The 27333-nt window shown below is 39.3% G+C and overlaps 1 protein-coding gene and 1 long non-coding RNA gene across 2 annotated transcripts; one reads left to right on the top strand and one right to left on the bottom strand.

The window, feature by feature from the left end:
* Positions 1–433: 433 nt before the first annotated feature.
* LOC110217886 (uncharacterized) lies at positions 434–18001 on the bottom strand. Its single transcript, XR_002327167.2, has 2 exons — positions 15294–18001; positions 434–3709 (listed from the first exon to the last, which is right to left on the bottom strand). It is a non-coding gene; the product is annotated as an uncharacterized LOC110217886 (long non-coding RNA).
* Positions 18002–18057: 56 nt separating this feature from the next.
* On the top strand, positions 18058–27013 carry PRPF38B (pre-mRNA processing factor 38B). The gene is given in 7 exon segments (XM_021000472.2): positions 18058–18646; positions 22423–22491; positions 23004–23155; positions 23235–23295; positions 25497–25720; positions 26092–26857; positions 26860–27013. Coding segments are annotated over 7 exon segments (1635 nt in total). The 5' UTR covers positions 18058–18358; the 3' UTR covers positions 26935–27013.
* Positions 27014–27333: the final 320 nt, after the last annotated feature.

Genomic DNA, 27333 nt, shown 5'->3' with positions numbered 1-27333 from the left:
GTGGTTTTATTTCTTTTTTTAATTGTATCATTCATTCATTTCCAAAATAAGAATCGCTGCCTTTCCCTCTACATCTTCCTTTCTTCCTAATTTCCTTACTTCTGTCAAGGCATCACTGTCCTTCTAGTCACCCAGGTTCACAATCTTGGAATCATCTTTGTTCTTTACCCCTTACAGCCAATTAATTGCCAGTTCTTGTAGATTTTATTTCCATAATATTTCAAATAATTAGCTGATATTTTATCAAAGAATTCTGTGTAATACATAAGGCTGTGGACTAAGTAATTTGTGCCTCCATGTGCCACATTGAGCCACATTTCATAAAATGACTATTTCAGACTCTAGATGCATGGTATGCTCACCTCCACCAAAACAATAAATCATGAGTGCTCCATTCCCATGTTTACCTTTAACAGTCAGCCAGACAACACAATTAGGACAAAGCAAAAACCATTTAATGAAATGACATAAAGTAGCTATATAAAATTTCCCTCAGAAACCTGGAGCACACTGTTCCATAAATGCACACATGAATATGTGGGAAGAACAGACATACATAGTATACGTATGTAGCCAAAGCATATGCATGGAGTATATTATGGAATAAAACCACTTTCTCCCATTTGCAAGATTACTCAAAGATTTTTTTTTTGAAAATTGGCAAAGCCAGGGGACATCACTTCTTTAGGGAGGCTTCTAGTCCTGTTAAAAGATAGAAATGTCTCTCATACACACACACACACACACACACACACACACACACACACACATATTAGTGAACAGAAAAACCAAAAATATTGCATGTAATTACATGTAAATGCATAACACAATACCTGGCACATAGTAGGCAACTAATATTTTTTGATTGATTCACTGACAGACATGTGGAAGGTATCAGGACATGTGTTGGATCCAGACTTTTTTTTCACAATGTCTGAATTCAGGCATCCTGACTGAGGCAAAGGCATGAATTTAAGGATTACCTAATGATCATTCAGATTAGACTGGCTTTAAGAGCTGGACAGCTTCTTGTACATGGGAATAGACAATATGTGGGGGGAAAAAAGAAAGAACAAAGGTAGTAAGTGAGGTATGTGCTTCCTTGCTTCAAGCAATAGGGAATGGACAGTTTCAAAACAGAAGAACTTAAGCCAAGCTGGCTTCTGCAATTGGCCCGTCATGCCTCCAAGCCTTAGAGATCACTGCTGTCTTTTAGTAATGTCATTGCATTGCCCCTGCCTGACTGGGCTGCCCAGTTGTGTAGTCTTCCAATGAGAGCATCATCTTTGCCAAATAGTAGCCATTGCCAGAGACAGCTCTGCTAGCTACACAGATATGGAGCTTGTCTGCTTCTGGTTTAAGGTCTAGTGTAGGCAATCTTTTCTATACCAAAAAACAAACAAATAAACAAACAAAAACCAACCCAGAGACATTTTATAGCATTATTCAAAAAGCAGATGTTCTTGCTTTAGCCTCTGGGTCAGCAGTAGCCTTCCCTGGGGTGGGGAGACTTATCCTTGCTTTTTGCTTTTCCTTTATGAATGGCTCACCTATTCTTTTTTAGAATCTAGGCTTAGAGGGCCTTTCCAACCCCCAAAAGATATCTCTTTGTCCCAGGCAACAAGTACCCAGGGACTCAGAACAGTTTCTCCTAGCTAGCTAATTCCATTAAGCTTAATTTTTGATTTATACTAATTTTTCTGGCCCCTGGGGTTTGAGTTCTCTTGGGCAAACTTATTCCAGGTTGTGGTGAGCTACCTATAAGCCTTAAGATTTTAATATTTAAAGGCTAAGCTATACCCACTTAAGGATTGTCGGCCCATTAATTGACAAGGGGCTCTAAGGTTCCAGGGTCTCCCATTATCTAAACTCTAACCCCTTCTGCTTTCCCAAGCAGTAGAGCAGGGAGAGCAATGTCATCAAGGTAAAGCTAGGTCCATAGGATAAGGTCATTCTTTGTCTTTCCTACAGGCCTAGCCTAGCTTTTTACATCTGGATACAGTTGGCAAATGCTTAAGATAAAGGTTTTCTGCTTACCCTTATGATATTTATTGCTGTTTTTCAAATGTATGTAGTGATTTTTAATATACAATATCATTTAATTTATAGTAACTTTTAATTTATTATTATTTAATTTATATTAGCTTTTTGTTATGTATTTTTTTCGAAAGACAGAATCTACTGTCTTAATAAACTCACTAGTTGGACTGAAAGAAGGCTTGAGTGGTCGAATTCTTTTGAGGCAGACCTCCACCCTGTACTCTTGTATTTCAGGGTTCCCAGGGCCCCTAGAGTGCAACAGGCATATATATGTAAAAGGAGTCATAACCACAAAGGTCCAAAATATGCCAGGATATTCATAGCAGTTTCGTGATAGCAAAAGAACTGGAAACAAAGTAGTGGCCCATCACTTGTGATATAGCTTAAAAAATTACAGAATATCAATGTAATGGAATTGTATCGTATAATAAAAATGATAAATATATTTGAGGAGTTCAGAGAAACAACATCTGCATGAAATTAGAAAGATAAGCAGAACAAATATACAGTAAGCAAAATATATAAAATGGAATTATTACTAAAAAGTCAAATTCTTGAGTATCAAGCAGTCAAGCAACCAATAAACATTTAAGTGTTTACTCTGTGTCAAGGACTGTGCTAACTACTAGAGATACACAAAAAAGACAAAAACCTCAAATGTCCCTTCCCTCAAGGAACTTACATACATTATAATAGGGAAGACAACATGTAAACAAAGAGGTACATGCAAAATACATACTAAGCATAAACCAGATGGCTCAAGTGACAAGGGAGACCAGAAGGCCTCCTGCAGAAAACGGTATTTGAGCTGCGGCTTGAAAGAATTTAGGAATATCAAAAGGCAGATAAGAGAAGTCACAGAGCATTCTGAACATGGGTGACAGCCAATGAACAGGTACGATGTCAGCAGATGGAATGTGTTCAAGGAACAGTAAGTAAATCAGTATCATTTTGTCATGGAGTTTGTGAAGGGAGCTAATGTGTATGAAAACTGGACAAATAGGAAGGGGCTAGTTTGTAAAGAACCTCAAATGCCAAACAGAGGATTTTATATCTTATCCTGGAGACAAGACAGGACCCCTACAGTGTACTGAAGAAGGAGTGATAAGATCAGACTTATGCTTTAGGAAAATCATTGGCAGCTGTCAAGAGGTTGTGAGGAGAAACTTTAAGCAAGAAGACCAATTAGGAGGCTATTATGATAGACCAGGCAAAAGGTGACTCTAAACTAGAGTGATGGCTGTTTGAGTGGAGAGAAGGGGACTGTAAAATTGGAAACTTATTTTAATTCTATTTTTAAGACTTAATCAAGCTGGCATGTATTTAATACTGTCCTAAGGCCATGGAAGTCCAAACTGCATACTTTTGTAACTTCACCACTACAATTCCAAGAAACTTGAGTAAAGGCCAAGCTTTTGTCTTGTAATTACCTCCACTTGGTACTCGATTTTATTGTCATTGAATGTCCACCCTTTTATTGTCTACCTTTGTAATGTCTACCCCAAAAAGGTGAAGATTTCCCCAGTGGAATAGGTGGATAAGAACAACTTCTTCCAAGGCTTTGAAGCCAGCAGAGCTTGGTAGACAAAAAAGACACGAAGGTCATCCACTGTATCCTGGGTCTTTGCCAGTCTTCTGACTTTTGTCTTGCCACTGGACTTCAATGACTCTGGAAAAGAGAGTAAGGCTGATGATTTTGTGAAACTCTACCTCACTTAAATCCAATTCACACTCAAGTTAAGAACTCACCTGTGATGTCATTGGTCTTCTTTAAAAACTAAGGACAAATAACAACAATCTTTGTAACCTCACTCACTACTCATTTAGCCTGAATTCAAGTTGTTTCAACTAAAGCCATTGCAAACACTTAAGTCTGCAAACAACAAATCCTGTCACTTTAGGATTTTTCTCATCTCCCAATAAGGAAGTAATGGGGAAGAACTGAAGTGACTCATAACTCACCTCCTCATTAAAATGTCTACAAATTGGGTTTATCATGATATAATGTCATCAATAGCCAATCAGAAGACATACTTCTGCTGGTCTGTCGTCATACTAATTGTTATAAAAAACCTTGTCAGCCCCGACTCAGGGTCTTTGCACATTGACAGAAGCAACTGAACCAATTTAGTGGTTACTTCTTTTTGTAGTTCAGTCTTTTCCAGCCATGTCCAACTGTTTGTGACCCCATTTGGGGTTTTCTTGAGAAAGATAATAAAGTGATTTCCCATTTCCTTCTCCAGATCATTTTACAGATGAGGATATTGAGGCAAACAGGGTGAAGTGACTTGCCCAGGGTCACACTGCTAGTGTTTGAGGTAAGAGTTGAATTCACAGGGGCAGCTAGGTGGCGCAGTGGATAGAGCACCGGCCTTGAAGTAAGGAGGACCTGAGTTCAAAGCTGACCTCAGACTAAGCACTTGACACTTATTAGCTGTGTGACCCTGGGCAAGTCACTTAACCCCAACTGCCTAAAAATAAAAATAAAGTAAATTAAATTAAATAAAATAAAGATTTGAATTCAGGAAGTCTTCCTTACTCCAGGTGAGGTACTCTATCCACTGTACCACCTAGCTGTCCCTGGTTATACTGCTAGCCTAACTAATCAATTGATCATGCTCAGAACCTCATCTCTTAGTTTATCTTAACTTTCAAATGTAATAGGATTCATGGAAAATGTTGGGGAGGCAAAATCTGGCAATTTATTGGATATGTGAGATGAATGAGAGTAAGGAGGCAGGTTGTAAACCTAGGAAACTAGAAAGATGGTAGTCACCTCTACAGGAAAACAATTAAGTTCACAAGGGGAGGAGACGGGGAGTTTTTTTTTTAATTTTTTAATATTTTTTTCCCCAATTACGTGGACATTTTTAACATTCACTTTCTAGAATTCTGAGTTCCAAATTTTCTCCTTCCCCTGAAGGCAAGCAATTTGATATAGATTATACATGTGCAGTCATGGAAAACATTTCCATATTAGCAAAAGAAAACAGACCCCCCCGCCCCCCAAAAAAGGAAAATAAAGTTAAAAAAAATGGTTCGATATACATTTAGACTCCATCAGTTCTTTCTCTAGAGGCGGATAGCATATTTCATCATAAGTCCTTTGGAATTATTTTGGATCACTGGATTGCTGAGAATAGCTAAGTCATTCACATTTGATCATCGTACAATATTGCTGTTACTACATACAGTGTTCTGGTTCTACTAACTTCACTTTGCATCAGCTCATATAATTTCCCAGGTTTTTCTGAAATCATCCTGCTCGTCATTTCTTATAGCACAATAGTATTCCATCACAATCATATACCACAACTTGTTCAGCCACTCCCCAACTGATGGGGCATCCCCTCAACTTCCAATTCTTTGCCATCACTAAAAGAACTGCTATAAATATTTGTGTACATATAGGTCCTTTTCCTTTCCTTTTTTTTTAAATTTCCTTGGGATACAAACCTGCCTGCTAGTAGGATTGATGGGTCAAAGGGCATAGTTCCAAATTGCTTTCCAGGATGGTTGGAACAGCTCACAACTCCACCAACAGTGTGTAAGTGTCCCAATTTTTCCATATCCCCTCAACATCTATCATTTTCCTTTTCTGTCATATTAGCTAATCTGATAGGTGTGAGATGGTACCTCAGAGCTGTTTTAATTTATAGTGATTTAGAGCACTTTTTATAAGACTATAGATAACTTTGATTTCCGAAAACTTCCTATTAATATCCTTCGACCATTTATCAATTGGGGAATGACTTATATTCTTATAAATTTGACTCAGTTGTCTATATATTTGAGAAATGAGGCCTTTATCAGAGAAATGTTAAAAAAAATTTCCCCCAGTTTTCTGCTTTCCTTGGCTGCATTAATTTTGTTTGTGCAAAACTTTTAATTTGCTATAATCAAAATTATCCATTTTACTTCCTATAATGCTCTCTGTCTTGTTTGGTTATAAATTCTTCCCTTATCCATGGATCTGACAAGATATCACATGCTCTCCTAATTTGCTTATGATATACTCCTTCTAACTGCCCTAATAATGATAAAGTTCTTAGGAATTACAACTATCACCTTCTCATGTAGAAATGTAAACTGTTTGTCCTTCATTCTTTTTTTCTGGGGGCGGGGGGTGAGGCAATCAGGGTTAAGTGACTTGCCCAGGGTCACACAGCTAGTTAAGTGTCATGTGTCTGAGGCCGAATTTGAACTCAGGTCCTCCTGATTCTAAGGCCAGAGCTTTATCCACTGCACCACCTGGCTGCCCCTTAAACTGTTAAACTTTATTGAAATGTTATGATTTCTCTTTCCTATTTACCTTTTTATGCTTGAGTCTTGCATTCAAAAATTAAAATTTCTGTTCAGCTCTGGTCTTTTCATAAGGAATGCTTTAAAGTCCTCTATTTCATTCAATATCCATTTTTTTTTCCCCATGAGGGATTATACTCAGTTTTGATGGGTTGGCTATTCTTGGATGTAATCCTAGCTCTTTTGCCTCTGGAATATCACATTCTAAACTTTCTGATCCTTTAATATAAAAGCTGCTAAATCTTACTTTATCCTGACTGTGGCTCCATGAGATTTGAATTATTTCTCTTTGGCTGTTTGCAATCTTTTTTCCTTGACCTAGGAGTTCTGGAATGTGGCTATAAAATTCCTGGGAGTTTTCATTTTGGGATGTCTTTCAAGAGGTGCTTAGTATATTCTTTTGATTTCTATTTTATCCCCTAGTTATAGAATATGAGGGCAGTTTTCCTTGATAATTTCTTGAAAGATGATGACCAGGCTCTTTTTTTGATCATAGCTTTCAGGCAGTTCAATAATTCTTAAATTATCTCTCCTTGATCTAGTTTTCGAGGTCAGTTATTTTTCCAATGAGATGTTTCACATTTTCTTCTATTTTTTTCATTCTTTTGATTTTGTTTTATTGTTTCTTGATGTCTCATGGAGTCATTAGCTTCCACTTGTCCAATTCTAAGTTATAAGGAATTATTTCCTCCAATAAGGTTTTGTACCTCCTTTTCCATTTGGCCAATTTTACTTTTTTTTTTTTTGGCAAGGCAATCAGGATTAAGTGATTTGCCCATGGTCACATAGCTAGTGTCAGGTGTCTGAAGCCAGATTTGAACTCAGGTTCTCCTAACTCCAGGTCCTGTGCTCTATCCACTGTGCCACCTAGCTGTCCCTTAATTTTGCTTTTTTAAAAGTTATTTTCTTCAGTGAATTTTTGTAACTCTGTTTCCATTTGGCCAATTCTGCTTTTAAAGGAGTTTTTCTCTTCAATGAATTTTTGTGCCTCTTTTACTATTTGGCCATTTCTGCTTTTTAATGTATTTTCCTTTTTTTTTGGTTCCTTCTTTACCAAGGTGTTGACTCTGTTTTCATAATTATCTTGTATCACTTTCATTTTTTCCCCAATTTTTCCTCTACCTCTTTTATTTGACTTTTAAAATTATCTTTGAGCTCTTTCAAGAATTCTTTTTTTCCTTTTCTCTGTCCTGTGACCAATTCACGTTTTTGTTTGAGGCTTTGCATGTAGCTCTCTCGATTTCATCATCTTCTTCTGAGTCTGTATTTTGATCTTCCCTGTGACCCTAGTAACTTTCTATGGTCAGGTTTTGTTGTTTGCTCATTTTCCAGCCTATTTCTTGACTTATAACTTTATGTTAAAGGGTGGAGGGGACACCATCCTAAGCTTCAGGTTTTTCATGCTGCTGTTTTCAGAGCTAGTATGGGGGGGGGCTGTAAGTTTTCAGTTCTTCCAAGGGTGGTATGATCTAAAGAGAGGTGTGGTCACTGTTCTCCTGGCCTATATGATCTGGTCTGTATGTTTTTTCCACCCTGGAACTTTGACTAGGGCCCCTGCACCTCTATAGCCACAGGAGCTACTGAGCTAGTATTTCTCTTTGCCCTGGGACTGTCACCCAGAACTGTGTAGGGGCAATGCAATAGGGTCCTGCACCTGGTGCCAGCAAAGGGTCCACTGTAATCTCCATCTGACCAGTTGTCCAACCCCCTTACCATCTGTGGGTTAAGAGCCCCTGAAGCTGCTACTGTTGTTGCTGATGCAGCTATCTCCAGGCCGACTGCTGGCTTACCAGGGTGCAGCCTGTGTAGCACAGCAGGCCCAGCCACCAACTCAGTGAGACAGATGTTTTCTGTCAACCTCCTAAACTGTCTTGCCCTGGAAAATTGTTTCACCCTGACCTTTTGTTGGTTCTGCCATTGCAGAATTTGGTTTGAGGTAGTTACTTTAACATTGTTCGGAGGGAAATTTGGGAGAGCTCAGATAGTCCCTGCCTTTACTTTGCCATCTATGAGTTCTGTTTTAAACATACTGAGTTTGACATGCTTACAAGGATCCAATTAGGCAGTTGGAAACCCCAGACTGAAGCTCAAGAGAGGGACTAGGGCTAGATATATAGATCTAATAGTCCATCTTAATAGGGATTATAATTGAACCCATGGAAACTGATGACATCACCAAATGAGATACTACACAAAAAAAGAGAAGGCATAGGGAAAACTCTTGAGAAGGATGAAGATCCAGCAAAGGAGATTGGGAAGGAACAGCAAGAAAAGTAGGAAAACTAAAAGAAAACAGTACTCTGAAAACCCCCAGTGGAAAGAAAATCCAGTGGGAGAAGGTGAACAACCATGTCAGAGGCTACAGAAAGATTAAGAAAGACCTTTCCCAAAAGCCAGGATGTGTGTCAGACTATACCTAGTGTTTCTTAACTTTTCTATCAAAAATTATAAGATGGGTCACTTTTCGTAAGGTACTCATTTCTATCCCACCAACCCATTCCTCTTTTTTCTTTTTCTTTTCTGTACCTGCAGACTCCATCTCTCTCAAGAGATAAGCAGCCTGTGCTTCATCATGGGGTTAAGTGACTTGCCCAGAGTCACACAGCTAGTGAGTGTTATGTGTCTGAGGCCAAATTTGAACTCAGGTCCTCCTGACTCCAGGGTGGGTACTCTATCCACTTCGCCACCTAGCTACCCCTCCATTCCTATTTGCTAATGAGGATGAGGAGCCAGAAGAGAATTTTCCTTTCTTGGTTCCCCTAGCTTTTGAAGGGTGAAATTGTCATTAAGGCAAGTAGAACTTATGAGCTGCTCTGCTTTTAGTAGAGAGAGAGAGAGTTCTGGCAGATGTCCAACCAACTGATGTCTCCCCTCACTATTGCATCACGCCCCCGTGCCACATTTGTGATCTACTTCCCAAACAAATCTTTTCCCTTCTATTATGGTGGAATGTGGTATATGTTATGCAACAAAACTGTTTCTATTTCTCCTTCCATTGATCTTCAACTAGGTGCTTTACATCTTCTCCCCACCCCCATACCCAGTTCCTCAGATGATTATAGCTTCTTAATATACCCTTGCTCTGGGCTGGTCCTGACTCAGGACAGTTCCCTAGTAGTTTAAGTTCAATATTAAAACAAAAGGAGAAACTCATGTGATTCAGCATTAAGAAAAAAAATACTAATCTTGGCAGGAGATTATCAATAAGGATAGGCACTGAAGACAGTTTAAGTTGATTCAGCTAAGTGACATTTCTTTGCCTCTAAAATCAAATATAAAGTCTTCTGTTTGACATTTTTAAAGTTCATCACAACCTGCTTCCTTCCTACCTTTCTTACACATTTCTCCTTCCCTCAAATTCCACTCATACTGGATTGTACACTAGATGGAGTACTGGCTCTGGGATCAAGAAGACTTGAGTTTAAATACAGGTCCAGACACTCATTAACTGTGTGACCTTGGGCAAATAACCTAACCTGCCTGCCTCACTTTCCTCAATTATAAATGGGAATCATAATAGCACCTATCTCCCAGGATTGTAGTAAGGCTCAAGTGAGATAATTTTAAAGCACTTAGCACAGTGCAAAGCACACAATAGGTGCTTATAAATGTTTGTTCTTTCTTCCATTCCCCCTTCAGCTATCTTGTCTCACACATATGTAACATACTCCCTTATCACCTTAGTCTCTTGGAATTCCTGCTTTTCTCAGCTCAAATAACAGTTCTAAGTAAATGAAGCCATTCCTGCTCTCTCAGACTGCTAGTGATCTCCCTCACACAACTACCTTGTATTCGTTTTGTATATATTAGGTATCCATGTTGTCTCCCCATAGTTCTGTGAGACCAGGGACTAAAACGACTTCATTTTAGTCTCTGTATCCTCAGGGCTTAGCATGGTACCTGGCACATAGTAAGTGTGTAATAAGTCTTTACTGACTGATTTACAATGCTATTAAATCGGCCTTCCACTCTGTCATCTATTCCATACCTTTTGAATGATTATAGCTAGCATTTATACAGTGCTTTAATGTTTGCAAAGCACCTTACATATGTTATCTCATTTAATCATCACAAAAACCTGTGAGGCAGGTGTTATTATCCATATTTTACAGGTGAGAAAACTGAAGCTTAGGAAGGGCGATGTGCTGAGGGTCACACAGTATCTGAGACAGAATTTTTTTTCTTTCATTTTTAAATTGTAGTTTTTCAATTAATGAAAATACACCTTCTCTCCCAACAACACCCCGTTTGAAAAAGAAAAGAAAATCACTGTAACAAATATGCATAGTCAAGCAAAACTAATTCACACATTGGCCACGTCCCAAAGAAAACGTCTCAATCTGTACCTGCAGACTCCATCTCTCTCAAGAGATGAGCAGCCTGTGCTTCATCATGAGTCCTCTGGAACTGTGTTTGGTCTTTGTGTTGATCAGAGTTCTTAATTCTTTTAAGTCTTTCCAAAGTTGTTTGTCTTTACAATGTTGTATAAATTGTTCATCTGGTTATTTACTTTACTCTGCATCAGTTCGAAAAAGTCTTTACAGGTTTCTGTGAAACCATCCCCTTTATAATTTTCTTACAGCACAATTGTATTCCATTGCCTTCATGTACTATATTTTATTCAGCAATCCCCATTTGATGGGTACCACTTTTAATATCCAGGACTTATGGGTCTTTTTCCTCTTTCTTTGATCTCTTTGAGATATAGACCAGTGGTATCACTGGGTCAAAGGTATGCATGGTTTATTAACTTTTGGGGCATAGTTCCAAATTCTTTTCCAGAACAGCTGGCCCAGTTCACAGCTTCAACAATGCATTAGTGTACCTGTTTTGCCACACCCCTCTAGCATTTGTCATTTCCCCTTTTAGCCAGTGTTGCCAATCTGATAGGTGTAAGGTGATACCTCAGAGTTGTTTTTAATTTGCAGGGTTTGGAGTATTTTTTCACATGGTTATTGATAGCTTGGATTTCTTCCTCCAAAGACTGCCTATTTGTATCCTTTGACCAATTATCATTTGGGTATTGGCTCAGGAGCTGTGCTAAATACTTTATAGTTATCTTATTTTATCCTCATAACAACACCATGAGGTAGGTACTTTTATCATTTCCATTTTGCGATGAGGAAACTGAAACAAACAGGAATTGAGTGATTTGTTCAGGGCCACACAGCTAATAAGGGTCTGAGGCTGCCTTTGAACTCAGGTCTTTCTGACTGTAGGCTCAGAGTTTTTATCCACTGCATAAAAATCAGTTTCTCATACACCTTAGAAATGAGAAATTTGCTGCAAAGGTTTTTCCCTGTTATCGGCTTCTAATTTTATCTGCATTGGTTTTGTTTATGCAAAAACTTGTATGTATCTAAATTGTCCGTTTTACCTTCAATGATGCACTCTATCCCTTGATTTGTCATGAATTCTTCCCCTGTGCTCCTTTGAGGCAGAATTTCAATATGTCTTCTTTACTCAAGTTTTAGCACCCTAACCTGCATGCCCATTTCTGTTACGGGTCTCAACCCACCAAGTCTCAGTGATAACTGCTGTCAAATTTGTGCCTGTGTGTTAGGCTATTTGGTTCACATTGTTACCAATACTTCCTATATCTATATATAAACATTTAAAGCTACATAGTTTATTTCTGGATCTTTTTTTTGTATTGTGTGTAACATTAACTACTGGTTATCTCTATTACAATTTTCCTGTGTTATAATGGCTACTTCTTTACCAGCTGTCCATTAACAAAATCTGCTTCTCTCTTCTGAGGCATCAGAGAGATAGCCATGATGAAAGTATTACTATACCCATCAGTTTTTCAGTTTCATAACCCTTCAGACTTCATAACCCATAGCAGATCTTTCTAGATTCTTAAAATAGTATCATTTGTCCCAACATTAATCACCTGAAGTGGGTAGGTCAAATAGATAATTCTCTGCTAAGTTCTGCATATGTGACCCAGGAAAACAGCATATTCTTTGAAGTCTCATAAGGCCAATAAACAACTGCCCAAGTACCCCTCAGCAGGGAGTTATCAGCTACTACTTTTCCATTTTTTTCCTCTTATTGGATAATAGACAGCTATGGTTCCATGTTGTCATTTCCTGCAAAGTAAGCAACTGCTTTCTCAGAGAGAAGAAGCTATGAGAAAGGGTTCATATTTACTACTCAGATAAGCTGATTGTAGGATTGAATTAAATTAGTTTTAAGTGTTGAGTGGCCCTTCTTGTGCCATATTCCTCCCCCCCCAACCTCCTAAACAAAGGTCAGGAATATGCTTGGTGTCTTTAGATCTTTTTTTTTCTTTAGATCTTTTCCCTTTGTTTCTAACCTATCTTGTTTTATTTTGTAAGGAACACTTCATTTTTCCAGAAAACTGGCAGAGCCAAGAGGTATTCCCTTGAGCAGGAGCAATGGACTGTTCCAGAGGGACAGATTTTGATGTAAAGAAAAACTTCCTAAAGATTAGAGCTGTACAAAAGTAATCAAATCAACACTACCAAAACACTCCACCCTGTTCATCACTCCCCCTGTAACTGTTGTCTTGCTTTTTTGGAAAGGTAACTTCTTGAGAGCAGGGACTGTCTTGCATGCTAGTATTTGTATGATGTGAAAATTAATTATTGAGCCTGTATTTTATGTTTTATTGCACTCTGTAATTGATTCTAATCTGTAACCATAGTCTGTATTCTATGTAAGACACCTAAGCCTTTTCTTTGTCTCTGAGTGAAGAAGCTCATGAGTTAAAAAAAATTCAGTCTTCCTCTCTCAAGTTAGATGCAAAGGTTTAAGCTTTGCCACAATCACTGCTGATTAAAGAAAAAAGCTGAACTAAAGTTTAGGAGTTCAGTACTCTCATAAAGCACTTTAAAGGAACTGTTATTCTAACACCACCTACAGATCATTTTGTGCCTCATAATTCCAGGGCATCTGTGTGTTATCCTTGACAGCAAGCAAGTCGACATGGTCCATGTTAGCCTCATCCTTGCCAATTAAAGACGGTCTTACCTCATTCTCAGGCACCCATGAGTCTGCTATGCCTAGTCCACTATCAACACATCACTATCAGCTAAGTACCTCCTGAATACTCAGTCAGATATAACCTGGTGTTTAGAATCGTACGTAAGAGCCTCATTATCGTTCATGGAATAGCAGAAGGGAAATCATTATATTGCAAAGACAAACCTTAAAATAACCCTGGAGAACTAAACCAATCGACTGTACTGGAAAAGAACCACTCTAACAATCAGTCAGTCAACTAGCATTTATTAATCACTATGTAACAGGCTCTGTAGCAAGCACTGAGGATACAAATAAAGGTACAAACAACAAACACCACCGCCAATCAATCCTTTGTCTCAAGGAGCTCAGTCTAATCAGGGAAAATCAAGTTATAGATAGGATAAACTGGGAGTCAACTCAGAGTGACAGTGCTAAGATCAGGGAGGACTGGAAAAGGCTTACTACAGAAGATGGAATTCTAGCTAAGAGCTGCATCATTATCAGGATGCAACTGGTCCCACAAATCCATAAAAAGCATTTCTGTAAGACAGAGAAGATGTGGTCCTGGGGGGGGGGTGTCTGTGTGTGTCACTGTGAAAACCCCTTGCCTTAATATAACCGATTGTGATTCCTCATCCCCATGATGTTGCCAGCCCCATGACCAATGGCATGATTTCCTCACCTATTCTGTTCTATTCTTCTATGCTTAGCAAAAGGAGTTACATCTTCAGTTCTTGGTCTTCGGCTAGAAACTGAAGCAAGCCATTAATCTCTTTATAAATAGGTTCAGTGCTTTATTAGTAAACTGTTATATTGCTTAGAGAGAATAGGCCTCAGTCTACCTTTTTGTTGAATTTCACTTGAGACAATCCCCAGTGCTTAGCACAATGCCTGGCAGTAGAAAGCTCTGACAAAGTGAAATAGGCAGCCTCAGATGATAGTTAGCGAATTCTTGATTGGTGGAGTTTTTCAAGCAGAAGTTAATGTTATTATTAGACAGAAGCAGTTAATTGCATCTACTGCTTTTCAAAGTACTTTTCACTTGATACTTCACCCAAGAGGAGTGGAATATCAGCAGTATCACTGGGAAACAACAAACATAGTAGAAGATTAAATGAACTAGAAACGAGTGGATCTGAGCTGTAGTTCCCACGCTACTGTATCTGGATTTGTGAGATTTAATTTTTCTGATGTTAAATTTTCCCCACTAGAAAATGAAGGGCTGGATGAAATGATAGTAGTATAAATAAAAAGAAAACTAGTATAAATGCTTCCAGATATCTGACTTAGAATATTGTATTGATTTTGAAATAATTCCTCTACAACAAAAGTCTGGAAAGGAAATAATTCATTAAGATTCCATTTGGACTTGTCCCTTCCTGTATTTAGATTCTGTGATATCCAATTCAAGAAGTTCATCTCTAATAACTGGAGAATTATTTGAAAAGCTATGTTAGAAAAAATAGACATTTACATAGTTTAAACAATAAGCTAATGTTGTCTTGATATTTTTGTTAACAGCAGTTTTTGACAAAAAATATAAACTATTTTATATTTTAATTATTTCAGCTATACATGTAGATGGGGGGGCAGGGAAGTTTAGCTGGAGAAATATGAAAAATGTAGCATGCCTGAAAAGAACTAAAAATTTTATTAGCTCACAAAAATTATTTCTTAGCCAGCTATCTATTCCCCATCCACTTGAAGTTTGAAAAAGAGTGAAATAAATGTAATAAGCACACTTGAATACTCACTCAGCATGTATTTATAGCTGCAGGCAAGGAAAAATTACAAGGTTAATATATATGTTATATACAATAATACATATGGTTAATGTTTAATTATTATTACAGGTGATCCAATACTGCATCTTTTTAAAACTAATATAAATGCTTCTAACAGACTACACAAACACATTTTTCCTTTTCTATATGTCTAATATAGTCACTAAGACTCACCCATGAAAGCTCCAAGGATATTTATCCAAATTCCCACTACCATCGAAAAGTCAAATCCTCAGAGTTTGGCTGTGTCTTTCCCTGAAGCGTTCTAGGGGTAACCTTGAAGCCCCAACAAGATGTGTCTCCCACGAAGATTATCAGCAGAGAATCATTTCGTTAGCCAGGTCAAACAGTTGTTGGTTTTTTTTGTTTTGTTTTGGGAAAGGGACATTTTCCAAAATGGTACAGTAGCACAGATGGTTATAACCGTGGTACAGAGTCTGGGGAAGAGTGGCCTCAAACTTAGCACATGCGTCAAAGGAATAACTCACACAGCTCCCTGTAGCTTGAAGTCCTTTTCTCTTCTCTGTAGAGAGCTCAGGAAGTTCCCCTTAAGCATAGAAGACCTATCTTCCATTTGGCCATGGCTCCTGATGCATGATACAGCTGATGAGAAGATGTAGTTTTGGACCATGATGGGAAATCCAATGTTCTCCAAATCCTTCTAAACTGGAATGCCCCCACCTGTGAGGAGGGATTTGGGGGAATGGGAGTCTCCCTCCTTCTAGGCAATTCCTCAGAATGCCATAGGCTCCAATTCTGGAATTCAATCGCCTTTCCACTTGCTTGATAATTTATAGATGATCTCTGGGCATGCCTAAGTTTCCTCTAATTAGAACTGACTTCCTGTCTGGCATCATTTCACTTCATCCAGAGGTTTTCAAAACCTCTTCACTCTTAGTCTGTGGTCTTTTAATTGATTGATTAAGACCTATCTTCATCTAGTTAAGATACCAGAGCTAAAATAGGGTGAAATGGTTTAGATTTCATTTATATAAATAATGTTTACTGATTTAAGATCATACAGTCCATTGGTCCCCAAAGTTAACCAGCAAAGATTTAGGGCAGAGGTGGGGATCCTGTGGCTTCAAGGCCACACGTGGCTGTCTAGGTCCTCAAGTGTAGGCCTTTTGACTGAATCCAACCTTCAAAGAACAAATCCCCATAATAAAAAGGATTTGTTCAGTAAAACTTGGACTCAGTCAAAAGGCCAAAACCAAGGACCTAGAAGACCACAGACCACAGGTTCCCCACCCCAGATTTAGGGTATAGTATATATTCCCTACAGAAGTTTTACTCTACAAAGGTCATTATCTAGTTCTGTGTATTTCAAAGTGAAGTTATATCAATAAATATTTATTAATTACCTATGGGCCAAGACTGCTATGCTTTGAGGATACAACCCTCACCCCCCCAAAAATAAAATAAAACAAAACCCTCTGTCCCCTAGGAGGTTACAGTCAAATGCAAACAACTATATACAAACAAGAGAATATATAGGATAAATTGGAAATTATCTCACAGGGAAGGAACTAGCATCAAGGAGGATCGGAAAAAAGGCTTCTTGCAGAAGGTGGGGTTTTAGCTGAGACTGGAAGGAAGCTAAGACGCAGATATGAAAAAGAAGGGCATTCCTTGAAAGGGGGGCGACGTAGTAAAAAGGCAGTCAGGCTGAAATGTCTTGTTTGAGAAACAGGAAGGAGGTCAGTGTCACTAGAACATAGGTAGAGGCCCAGCAGAGTGTAAGACAGGAAAGGTAGGAGGGGGCCCGACTGCAAAAAGCTTTTAATGCCAAACAGTGGATTTTACATTTGATCCTGCCACTGGAGTTTACTGAAAGGGAGGGGAGGGGGAGAAGTGGGGGATGACGGTCAGTCAGACCTGCCATTTTGAAAAATTAATTTGACTGGGGGGGGGGAATCGGATTTAAAAAAATACTTAACTCAAATGCTAAGTAAAACTTGCTTGATTTTGACTTTGCTAATTAATTAGCAGTTTGTAATATTATGCTCGGGGACTGTCCTAATGTTTCCCTTTGCACTTTTATCTGAAGAAAGTATTTGCTCAGAGTACAAAGGATTTCAAGGAAGACATTTTAAACTACTTTCAGAGAACAAACTATCTTCAAGTATGTACTATCCATTTCTTGAATATGTTGTGCTAATTACAAATCATTTTGGTGATTTCCTTAAAGCAGATACACCTAAGGAATTCGACTTTGCAACATTTTTTATCAATTTGATACTTTAAACCTCATTTTTCTTTAAAGGTCACTTTTTAAAAAAGTGATTTGGCCTTAACTAGTTGATTTTCATGTTCCAGAGGAGGCAGGAACTCAGGGTGGTGTAGCCCTTCTGTAAGCATGAATTCATTTCTAGAAGGCTTTAGGACTCACCAACTGCCCTCCTTCCCATCCCACCCTAATTCCCCCCAAAAGTGGGGTAAAAAAACGGCCCAAGATTTCCACGTCGAGACCAGGACTCTCCTCACGGAAGAGATGACAGCGGCCTAGAAGTGGCTGGGGGCTGTGCCGGATACTGCTGGAGGGGCCTAGGATCCCGAGTCGTCGGGTACTTACTCCCTGCCAGGCCTGCTTTTCCTCCCCTGGGCTGGATGACCGACCCTAAGGTTCTCTTCCGCTCGGGAAAGAGTCCTGGGTTCCAGGACGGAAATGGGCATTCCCCCGTAACTCAAGAGACTCCAAGCCCAGAGAACGGCCACACCGAGTTATTACCCTCCAGCCGACTGACCCGCCGACTCCTCAGCGATTACTGGTGCGGGATCCCAACAGTTCAGAAGGCAGCGCGGGAGGGGGTAACCTCACAGGCCAACCTTTTCCCCGCCCTCTGAGGCCTCCGATTGGTCCCGGGGTGGACTTGGGACGCCGGGACGTGTTCGCGTCACTTCCGCCAGGGTCCGCCATCTTGTTCCCAGGGGCAGTTGGCGGAAGAGATCGTGCTCCCCAGTCGCCTGCTTGTCTTGTTCCGGGAGTTGCTCTGGCCCGCGTCCCAGTTCCCAGCTTCTGCGTGGGGTTCCCTCCTCCAGTCCTCCCTCATCCCGCCTTGCCTGGGGCGGAACAGCGAGGGGGCCCCCCGCTCCTGCCGTCAGCGTTCCATGGAGTAGGATCCAGGACCGTTGTGCCGAGCGAGAGCGAGAGGCCGAGCTTCGCCGCGCCCCCACCCCCTACTCCCCCTCCCTTCCTGCTGCTCCTTCCTGCCCTCCCCCCCGCCTTCCGCCGCAACATGGCGAACAACAGCCCGGCGCTGACAGGCAGCAACTCGCAGCCGCCGCCGCAGCACCAGGCGGCCGCCGCCGCGGCCCAGCAGCAGCAGCAGCAGTGCGGCGGCGGCGGCGCCATTAAGCCCGCCGCCTCGGGCAAGCAGGGGAACGTGCTGCCGCTGTGGGGCAACGAGAAGACCATGAACCTGAACCCTATGATCCTGACCAACATCCTGTCGTCGCCGTACTTCAAGGTGCAGCTCTACGAGCTCAAGACCTACCACGAGGTGGTGGACGAGATCTACTTCAAGGTACGGGGCTCCCAGGCCCGGCCGGGGCCGGGGGCGGGGGCCGCGCGGGGCCGAGGCCCGGAGGTCCGGCCGGGCAGGGGGAGGAGAGCGTGGGGCCGGGGCTGCTGCTCCCCGTCCCCTCCCCTCCCGCCCCGCCGGCCGGCGGCTCTAGTGGCTGCGGCCGCCGCCGGGGCGGGGTCGGGCAGAGGCCGCCCGCCCGCCCTGCCTCCCCTGGATTCAGGCTTTGGGGCCTGGACGAGCTTCCTCCGCCTTCCATCTCCCCCCACCCCCAGCCTGCCCCCCCGGACCCGGTATCCGGGTAACGCTGATCCCCGCCGGAGGAGGAGGAGGAGGAGCGGGGGGCAGTAATTCGATCCTCCACTTAACCAACCGCTCTCAGTTATTCCTTTTGACGCGGAGCCTCGCCGCGCCGACACGACTGGTCTTGGCCACCCCGGGCCCGTGGGCGTACCGACCCCCGTTTGGGCCCCCACCTCGGGTTCTCCCGGAGTCCTGTAGCTAACTTGGACGTGGGGGCTAGTCAGGATCGAGGGGTGGGGGGGAAAGGGCAGGGCAGGAGGCCTACAGACGTACCCTGGAGGAGCCGAAAGCGCAGGGGGCACGTGAGCCACCCCCTGCGTGTAGTTGAGGTAGTAAAGGATCGGCTGGGCCCTGGGCTTCAGCGGCAGGGTCGGTGCTGGCTTGGCTGTGCTGGGGCGATAACCTGGCGCCTCCTCACTGCACTCTTGTCTCAGTTCTTGTTTCGTTAGCAGGATTGACTCAGTCTTGCAGCGAGGCTCGGAGCAGCCCAGGGTCGCAGGTAGAGGTATGCACTATTAATCATCCTCAATCGCCTTAAATGCATTTCCCCGGCTAAATGAACAAATAATTAGATTGGTTTGCTTGACCACTGGTTTGGGTCCCTCTTGCCCTCACGAGGTAGGCCTGCTACCCATAGCTGTGCCTCTTTTTAAGGCTAGGTGTATACCATTTGTTATCTAGGAAATAACTTCCAGGCTTCTTGATGCTAGAGCATATTTAAGAAAACAAGCTTATTGCTAGGCGTAGCAGTCGTTTTAAATATTTTTAAAAGACTATTTGATGGTTATTTTGGTGTAATTAAGTGACTTGTAAAATCGTTTTAGACATTAATAGAAATGTGTGTTTAGCAGAACGTTTCTATTTGTCTTAGGGAAGGTGATTTTAGCAAAAAGGTTTCAACCTTATATTTTCTTAGTTTTTCCACTTGACAGGTGTTGCAAAGGCAAGATTTTAGTTATTTGACATTTTCAAAGATTCACGAATTGAGGGATACATGTGCAGCTTTAGGGAGATAAGGAGTATGTTTTGCAGAGTATGATTTGTAGAGGTGTTCTTTTTCTGAGAATAATTTATATTACTAGTTTGTTATGGATTCAGTTATAGTTTTATAAGCCAGAACTTTAAAAAAAAATTTGCAAGGTAAGCAGTTTTTTTTTAAAGTATGGGATGTTACTGGAATAGTATGGGAAATACACGTGTGCTTTTATCTTCATTTATGACACCAGTGCAATTTTTTAAAATTGAAAATTAGGTTATATAGTGGTCCCTTGTGTCCTCTGTTTTGGTAAAGAATCTGTTCAGATGTATGTGCTAATAATAGTGATAGACATGATTTATATAAAGCTTGTGAAGGATGTGTGGGTTTGTGTGTTTTATATATTGTAAATCCCAAAAATTTACTCTGACACTGCTTTGAAAGCTCATTTGTAAAATTAAAAGTGTGCAATTATCAAATAAGTCCTAATCAAATGATACCAGGAAGAAAAATTTGAAGGTGTAATAGAATTTATGCTGGATACTCACACCACACTGGTTGGTATTTAACTGAATCTCAACATTCTTTGGGCAGAATAAAATAGTTACACATTGGAAAAGGGAAATGAAAAGTAAGCAGCATGTTGTAATAGAAAGATCACTGGATTTAGCATAAAGAAAGCTGAATATTGGTGATCCTTGGCCAACAACTAGCTTTGTGACCTTGAGTGAGTCACCTAACCTTTCTTGATCTGTTTTCTTCTCTGTAAAACAAGGAGAGCATCAGTCCCCCTCGTCTCGCCCCTGGGCCACACACCCCAGTTCAGACATTCTATAAAGGTAGTTTCTAGTGCCATATGACAACAGATACTGATCATAGATTTATATTGATCAGTGAGGAAATGTTTGCAGATAAATGTTCTTCAGAATCACTGAAAAATTATTTTAAGGTAATTAATGGTGGGTAAAAACATAGTACTTAGGGTCGACATCAATATATTAAAAGGACAGGGCCATTTACTTTTGAAGCACAATGTGAGAAACAAAAGTAGTTTTTGCTCTACCTAAGAAACTTCTTGGGTTGTGCTTTATTAGTGCTAACATTCTATTTTTTCATTATTGGCAGAGAAAATATGTTTAAAGTATCTGCGATAGTAAAAGTTTTATAACATGGTTAAGAGTAATACAAAGCATGATCAAAAATTAGTCCCATTACTTTATAATGTAGAATGTTTTATTACTTTAGTGGAACCTAGTACAAAAGTAGAATTAAATCATCATACAACCTAATTAGTGAAGCTTCTTTTAGAAAGCAATGTTAATGGGAACAGTGATGGATTTGGATTCAAAGGATCTCTTGGTTCAAATCCTAACTCTTTTACTACCTGTATATTTGACTAGGTGACTTATAAGGGAGGAAGATCCCTTACCAGTCCTACATTCACGATCCTGTCTTAATTAAAAACCTAGCCTTCGCTTCATATAAAGCCCAAAGTATATGTGTTTTTTTCCTAAAATTTTTTTTATACTTGTATAAAAATTAATACTGTTTCTCAGTAGTTAAAAATGCCATATCTTTGTGCTTTGTATTAAAGCAGAGCCTCCTCTGATAAACATAAATAACAATACAACTCAAGATTACATCCCTAAACTGAGATATTTTTGAAAGGAAAAATATTATAGGTAAACACTGAAAACTAACATTGATTATAGACTATACTCAACTGTTGTACAAGGTAAATTGTGAGGGAAAAGTATCTTTGGCTTTTATCTGGAATATAAATTTTCACACATTTTGTAAATCTATAGTATGATTGGTAACAGTTTGACAGTTTATACAGGGGTGGTTTTTTGGTTTTGTTTTGTTTTTGCATGTGTACTTTTGCTCCAGAAACATATTGAATTATAACAAGGGTTAATTTAATTTCAGTGTCATTGTTTAGGGTTTACTTTGCTCATTGTGACCCTAAAAAAGAACTTATTAGAGTTAGTCTGTGAAGATGGTTGTGTGATCACATAAATGGTGATTGCAACATTCAAATAGGTTTTCTAATTTAATATATAGTTTTGAGTACAGAAATCTACCAACCACAAAATTTTGGTTATATCATTCAGTCTTCTAGGCTACAGAGCTTATGTTCTGTAGGCATAAGTACAGAGCATTTTGTGCTTTACTGCTGCCCTACAATAAATGTCCTGGCCCCATGTATATTGTGGGCATGTGAATATTAGCAAAGCTACTTTAATGATTTATTTTAAACTAATTTTTTATGTGGGTTCTTTTTAAGATAGTTATTTTGGTATTCTTTTAAAAATCGAACTTCTTTCAGAGATACTGTACTGTATTCTTAGCTGTAAGAAGAAACAATTTTGTCTAATCTTAAATACAGTTTCCAAAGACATTTGGAAGAGCTGCTATGTTAATAGTTTTGGTTTTCTTTTATCAGTCATTTAAGCTTAAAGAATGAATGTTGTGATAGTTACCTTCTTGATATTTCCAGGTCACACATGTTGAGCCGTGGGAAAAAGGAAGCAGAAAAACAGCAGGCCAGACAGGGATGTGCGGAGGGGTAAGTAGAAGTACGTGCATTCTTAAGTTTTTCTGTGTCTGGTGACAGATTTTAAATTTACATATTAGAAGTCAAATATAGGCCTTTATGTTAGTTAGACAGTTGACACACAGGTAGCAATTCTTAGAAGAGAAAAATCTGAATTCAGATGATTAGTAGGGTTAGAAAATAAAGCAGTATGATTTTTTTTTCTCCCTCTTAGTTTTTTTCTGTTAAGACTGATGCCTGCCATTATTGCCTAGAACAGGGAATCTTAACCTCTTTTGTCTCATAGACCCTTTGGCAGTCTGGTATGGACCCTTCTCAGAGTAAGAGAATGTATTTGTTGTCCATGTTTATAAATGAAAGAAATTCCAAATTTAGAAAGTAATGAAAACAAATATGTAATCCCCTCCCTCCCCAAGTTTGCAGAACCCTTAAAATCTAGCTAAGACCCCAGGTTAAGAACCCTGATCTAGACAGCAACCTTTTGGTGTTAACTATTGATGCTCATTCTCTTATCTCCTTCCAAGGTTCGAGGTGTTGGAACAGGAGGAATTGTTTCTACAGCTTTTTGCCTGTTATACAAGTTATTTACTTTGAAACTGACTCGCAAGCAAGTGATGGGTCTCATAACACATACAGATTCTCCATATATTAGGGCCCTTGGATTTATGTATATAAGGTGAGCACTCATACATTATATTTGCCAGTCAGTTCATCATTGTTAAATAACATACATTCATAGTCTTTTGCAATTCCAGGTACACACAGCCCCCAACAGATCTCTGGGACTGGTTTGAATCCTTCCTTGATGATGAAGAGGTATGTCAGCAAGGGTAATAATTTGTTTTCTTCAGATTTCTATGTTTGTTTTCTTTTTAATTCTTTGAGTTTTGTATTATATGATTCCTTCCATTTAAACTTATTATAATTAACTATTTTAAAATTGTATCCCTTTTCTTAAAACATGGTACAATTTGTTTTTAAATCTTAGTTTAAATTCTTAAAAGTAGTTTTGCTATTTTAAATTTATTTCATACAACAAATTGCCATCTCAAAGCACACGAGAATAATTCATTAAAATGTCTGAACTTAAAAATTTTAAGTTTTGTTGTCTCTTGTTAAACTTTATTTTTCATTTTGACATTTTAATGGCCCTTATGCTTTAGGAAAGTGTAAATTTATGACTCAGAAGTAATTTGTTGTTTTTAAGATAGTCCATGGTAGTAGAAAGACATAGTCTTTTGAGATTCTAATTGCTGCTTGTAATAAAATTTCTTAAGTGTCACTGAGCCCCCGAGCTTCTTTCTTCCAACAATGGTATGATTATGATTATAAAATCAGAGTTCAAAAAAATTAATGATTCTGCTTAGGACAAATCTTCATAATTTTTTTAATCCTAAATTTAGCATTCTATTCTAGATTGGGTTAAAGGTACCTTGAAATTACTTATTTACCCTGGGAACCCTGACTGCCTTTGTTTTTAATAACATGTATGTGATTTTTTTTTTTTTTACCTAGCAAATGGTGAGCTCTGGAAGACTTGAATGTTCAGTAAATAATTATTGAAGGAAGAGCTCTGCTCCCTATGGTTCTACTAACATTCTTGCAAAGCAACTTCCTGCTGTATCCATGTGCTTCATTTTTTTTTTACATCTTCTATAATGTTCATGAACAAATTAACTTGAATTAGAGAAGTCTTTTCACAATTTACTTTTCCTGAATTCAAAAGAAAACAATATGTTCTCACTAAAATCTTCATATTTCCATCTGTTATTTTATGAATTATTCTAAATTCATATACCTTATTGTACACCTAGGCAGCTGTTAGTCTTGCCCAAATTACTGCTTTAGTGAGAACTTTTCTATTTGTTTTTGCTTTTCATCATGTGTATAATGCTCATCAACAGATTTCAGTGTCATTTTTTGTTTGTGTATTTGTTGTAAGCTGCCAGAAGAGGGAGGAACATGTTAGTTTTGGGATATAATCACAACCTCTATAAGGCATAGTTTCCCTTTTGATAAATATTTCAGTTGCAGAGTCTTTCCCCTTTTTCTCTTAAAAGGCATGGCCTTGTAACCTTGATGATCTATTACTTTTCTACCTGTTTGTTTCTAAATGCTTCTCTTAAATCTGTTTTTATTGTATACATATGTCTGAGGTGCTCTGTTTAAGCTAACTTATTGTTTTCTTCTTTAGATATCTGCAGCGATTATATTTGGAAATACTGTATATCTGAACACTTAAATGTGTGTGAGTGCAAGCAGTTTTACCTTTAGCTCTTGTTTTCCTGTTTAGATAACAAATCTCACTTTCCTTGTGTGCTTGCACTATAGGTTTGGGACTGACAATAGCTGACTAACATGTCCTGAGCTGTGAGAGGGCATAGCAAGAAGGCCTTCATGCGGTAATGACCCTTTTCAGAGACAATGGTCATCATGGATTATGCGTTTCCAATTATTTGTTCATTTATTTATTTTTTGCATAACTCTAAATTAGAAACCTCACTGCTTCATGGCAGTTGGTTTGCTATTGCTTCCAGTTTTGTTAGGATTTCATCTTATATTGGAACTTTTTATGATCCATTTAGACAGGAATTACCTGAAGCAGTCCATGTGTAGCTAGGACACAATGCTAGGTTTAATTATGTGCAATCATATGTCCACAGGATTACTTAGAGGAATATCTACTTGAATTATGTGGGCTTTAAATTTAAGGCAAGATTGTTCCACATAGATGAGTAATAAAAGGCTTTTGCATTTTCTTGTTCACTGACATCAGGCCCCTTTATACCCAGGAGGCTGCAGGGTTTGTGTTCACCTGCATGCACACACTAAGCATTAGTGTCTTATCTGTATCTTTGATTATCAAGTTAGAAAGGTACACACATTGAAATTTCTCTTAGACCTTTTAAAAAGATACTTAAAATTTCAAAAATGGTAATAAATTTTGTAATACTCATTTATATGGTAAAAAATACCTGGTTTTGACCGTTAGGGTGTCTTTCTTTGTGTTTTTATAGGACCTGGATGTGAAGGCTGGCGGAGGCTGTGTAATGACCATTGGGGAAATGCTTCGTTCTTTTCTTACCAAATTAGAGTGGTTTTCTACCTTATTTCCAAGAATTCCTGTTCCAGTTCAGAAAAATATTGATCAACAAATTAAAACAAGACCTAGAAAAATCAAGAAGGATGGGAAGGAAGGAATTGAAGAAATAGACCGGCATACTGAACGTAGACGTTCAAGGTATATGCTTATTTCAAAATTTAACACTTGTTCTTTTAATTTAGTGTGCCGATACAAAGCTAGGTATACCTGTGAAGCATACATAAAGATATATATCTGTTCTCATGGCTAATTTTTACAGTTAGAAACCTATTACCTGTAACTCTTTTTCTAAAAATTATTTTTTAGTATATTTCAAGGAGCAGAGCGATTATGTGGCTATGAATATGAATAAGCAAGTACCTTTATGCAACTTTTTCTGAAACATTTTTAAATGGAGTAGTTTTGAGTGTGCTGAGAGAGCTTAATAATTTAAAAGAACTCTTTAATGAGTGTTTTAAGTATTTCTAATAGTTTATACGATGAACTTTTATATCTTTTTGAACTGTTAGGTCACCAAGAAGGTCATTGAGCCCAAGAAGATCCCCAAGAAGATCCAGAAGTAGAAGCCATCATCGAGAAGGTCACGGTTCTTCGAGTTTCGACAGAGAATTAGAAAGAGAGAAGGAACGGCAGCGACTAGAACGTGAGGCCAAGGAGAGGGAAAAAGAAAGGCGAAGATCCCGAAGCATTGATCGTGGGCTCGAGCGCAGGCGGAGCAGGAGCAGGGAGAGGCACAGGAGTCGGAGTCGGAGTCGTGACAGAAAGGGAGATAGGAGGGACAGAGATCGTGAAAAAGAGAATGAGAGAGGCCGGAGAAGAGACCGTGATTATGACAAAGAAAGAGGCAGTGAAAGAGAAAAAGAGAGGGAGAGGTCTAGAGAGCGGAGAAGTAGGAGTGAGGTAGAAGAGAAGAAGCATAAAGAGGACAAAGATGAAAAGAAGCACAGGGATGACAAAAAAGATTCCAAAAAAGAGAAAAAACATAGTAGAAGTAGAAGCAGGGAAAGAAAACATCGAAGTAGAAGCCGAAGTAGAAATACAGGAAAGCGCAGTCGAAGCCGGAGCAAAGAAAAGGCAAGTAAACATAAAAATGAGAGTAAAGAAAAATCAAATAAACGAAGCAGGAGTGGCAGTCGAGGAAGAACTGGCAGTGTTGAAAAGTCAAGAAAACGGGAACACAGTCCCAGCAAAGAAAAATCCCGAAAACGTAGCAGAAGCAAAGAGCGTTCTCACAAACGAGAGCACAGTGATAGCAAGGACCAGTCTGACAAAAACAGGATCGCCGGAGGAGCCAGAGTACAGAGCGCGAGAGCCAAGAAAAGCAGCATAAAAGCAAAGATGAGACTGTGTGAAGTTTTTTGTTTTTTCTTTTCTTTTCTGGTTTATTTTGTAAAAGTGGATCACATTGAATCCTATAAATGTTTGATTAAATCCTGCTTATTTTTCTTTCTTAAAGTTGAGATTGTGCAGTAGTTACGCACTCTTCAACCTCCCTATATATAGGCTGCAGATTTTCATTTCCCATTTTGTGTAGGGAAGTGCCTTTGTAATCCCATTTATTGCATTGACGTTTCCATCCATTTGTTGAGTTTAATTCATGATGCAACGATTGTTCTTGCATTTTTATTGTTTGGTTGTTTCTGAAATGTACAGTCTGTACATATGTCCCTGAAAATGTTTTAATTCCTTTGGCATTGTTGCCATGTTGGTTAAATTTGTATAAGGCAATAAACTGCCACTAATTCTACTTT

Source organism: Phascolarctos cinereus, unplaced genomic scaffold (assembly GCF_003287225.1).
Source record: "Phascolarctos cinereus isolate Bilbo 61053 unplaced genomic scaffold, phaCin_HiC Scaffold_5;HRSCAF=322, whole genome shotgun sequence".
NCBI lineage: Eukaryota > Metazoa > Chordata > Mammalia > Diprotodontia > Phascolarctidae > Phascolarctos > Phascolarctos cinereus.
The sequence above is the reverse complement of the archived record's forward strand: the minus strand, read 5'-3'. Positions and strand labels throughout refer to the sequence as shown.